General features: G+C 32.1%; 1 protein-coding gene across 2 annotated transcripts in view; it reads left to right on the top strand.

Annotated features, from left to right (window-relative positions):
• Window positions 1-2,500, top strand: part of LOC119582556 (membrane-associated protein Hem-like) — a 25,458-nt gene that overhangs the window by 15,210 nt on the left and 7,748 nt on the right. For both annotated transcript variants that reach the window (XM_037930906.1, XM_037930905.1), the window contains exons 18-20: window positions 1-178; window positions 409-502; window positions 610-770. The exon at window positions 1-178 is cut by the window's left edge and continues 51 nt beyond it. In XM_037930906.1, coding sequence (XP_037786834.1) covers window positions 1-178; window positions 409-502; window positions 610-770 — 433 coding nt within the window. The remainder of the gene's footprint in view (window positions 179-408; window positions 503-609; window positions 771-2,500) is intronic.

The following is a 2,500-nucleotide window of genomic DNA, read 5'->3' on the forward strand; positions in this document are numbered from 1 at the left end:
AGAAAATCAGCGTGCCTTTGTGTCGTTAACAGCAGAAGGAGCTCAGCCATTTGCGGCGGAAGAATTTTCCGATATCAATGAGCTTAGAGCTTTGGCAGAACTAATTGGACCCTATGGGATGAAAGCACTAAATGAGAATTTGATGTGGCACATTGCCAATCAAGTGCAAGAATTGAAGGTAATAGAGTGAAGTGTTCACTCACAGTGTATTATGTTGATTCATGTACAAGATTTTGATAAATCAATCATGGTTCAGGTTGAAATTTATTTTATTTTAGATGTGCTTATATGTTCTGTGTTTGTATTGTTTTTTCCCATCAGTACATGAAATCCAACTTTGTTTAGATTTTTTTTGTGGTATGCCTATGCTTGGATAACAAATACATGTATTTTTTTTTCTTTGAACAGAAATTGGTGATCTTAAATAAAGAGGTTCTGCTCTCTATGAGAACTAACTTCGACAAGCCAGATCAAATGAAGGAATTGTTCAAGAAGTTGCAGCGTATGTATATGATTTTCTACTGTAACTTCTGTGTAGAATACCATAGATGATATCCATTTAATCATTACATCTTCTCTTTGATAATTATACTTCAACATTCTCCACAGAGGTGGATAGTGTCCTGTCACGCATGCAGATCATCGGAGTGATTCTCTGCTTCCGACAGCTGGCTCAGGAAGCCTTGGCAGACATTCTTGACAACCGCATTCCCTTCCTCATGTCATCCATAGCAGACTTCAAGCATCATGTTCCAAATGGTGACACAATGGTGAGTAATGAGTAATTCAGGAACTATGAGTGGAGAAGTTGAAGTGGGCAAAACAAAGGCATAGAAGCTTTCTTTCTATTGTATGCTGTTTCAAGTTTACAAATTGTTTATACAGAATTTTATTCTAGGGAACAAAAGCAAGAAAAGAAAGGAAAAAAGCATGGTTTTCCTAAGACTGATTTAAATATTTTCAACAAAATTTGTGATTTTCAAAATATAATGATAGTGTGTTGACTTGCTTTAGATGTATAAATATTCCACTTAAGGTGAAGGATTTATACATGAGTAATTTTCAGAAAAAGATCTTATCTTTCTTACCAAATCATGCAAAACTATGCTTAGACTGACATTTAAACAAGGTAACAAGAAATAAAGTGAAGGAATTCCTGTTTTTCAACATTCTTATTTTTACAGCACATTACATAACAAATGTTACAGTACAGTATTTTTTATTATTTATCTTTTTTGTGTGCATTTTATTACTATATTTTATTTTACAGATTTCTTCACAATCCACCAGATGTGATCACATTTTGCCTTGTCTCATAAGAGAACAAAACACCTTTAAGAAGTAAATCCATTAAAAGATTCCTTCATCTCTGTGTTTCCTTTAGACAGCATACATGAAAATCATGGTTATAGGCATTACATTCTCCTTCATAACTAGGTTTAGAACAAAGGGAAACTTTTTTTTTTTAAGATCAATGTCTTCATAACCAACATTTGTCTGTTTTTGTTCAGTCCTTAAGTCTGTATGTACACATCAGGAGTCACAGCTAATACTGTGGTGTTTTTTTAATGTTAATAGCCAATAGTTAGTAGTTTTTCTTTTGTATTCTACATGTTTTTGAAAAGGAATTATTTCAGTTTTCGACTTGCATCTCAGATGGAATTTCATAGGGAAACAGAACAATGCTGTCTAAAGGGAAAGCTTTTTCAAGGAAATAGACTAACTTGTGAAACTTCTTTTGGTGTAGTTTCATTATTTTCTATTAATGAGTTTTCAAATTCATTTTGGAAAGAACTTCCAAGTTATTGTCATAATTTATTTCATCCTACTTTCACTATGTAATTAATCATTGATATTATTTATTTTACAAATACTTTATTTCTTTGTACATAATAACACATTATCCTTAGCACAGAAATTACCCAAAACAATCTTCTTAACACAGCTGACACACTGAAGATTATTAGGGTGTAATTTCTCTGCGAGGTCTCCCTTGTTCTCCGGTACTGATGCCTTGTTCTGAAGGTGGTGTTCAGGTTGTCACTTTGCTTCAGCTATAACAGTTTCCAGAACCAAGAGCGCAAACCTTCAGTATCTCTGCTTTCTAATAACACACGCTTTATTGAGCGACAATACAGATGAGCATTACAGGTGTCTGTCAAAATTATTTATCTTTTTTTTTTTTTTTATTAGTGTGATCTGGAATTGGACTATTAAGAGCACTAGTTGTTAGAAAATCAGTTTTATATTTTTTCATTTATTTATTTTTTTCCTATGGGATGCTTTTGAAAATAGACAAAAGGAACCTGCCATATTTTGCTTAAAAGTAGGTAGGGTAGAATTATAGTAATACAAAAAAAAAAAAGAAAGAAAAAAATAAATTTATGTGAATGATCTGGTCCCAAAATCTGAAAATTCACAATTTTAGTATTGGAATAGAAAATTATTTAATTTATAATGCAAATGTTTGAATTATCATGGTAATGAAGGTAATTAGCAT

Source organism: Penaeus monodon, chromosome 16 (genome assembly GCF_015228065.2).
Source record: "Penaeus monodon isolate SGIC_2016 chromosome 16, NSTDA_Pmon_1, whole genome shotgun sequence".
NCBI lineage: Eukaryota > Metazoa > Arthropoda > Malacostraca > Decapoda > Penaeidae > Penaeus > Penaeus monodon.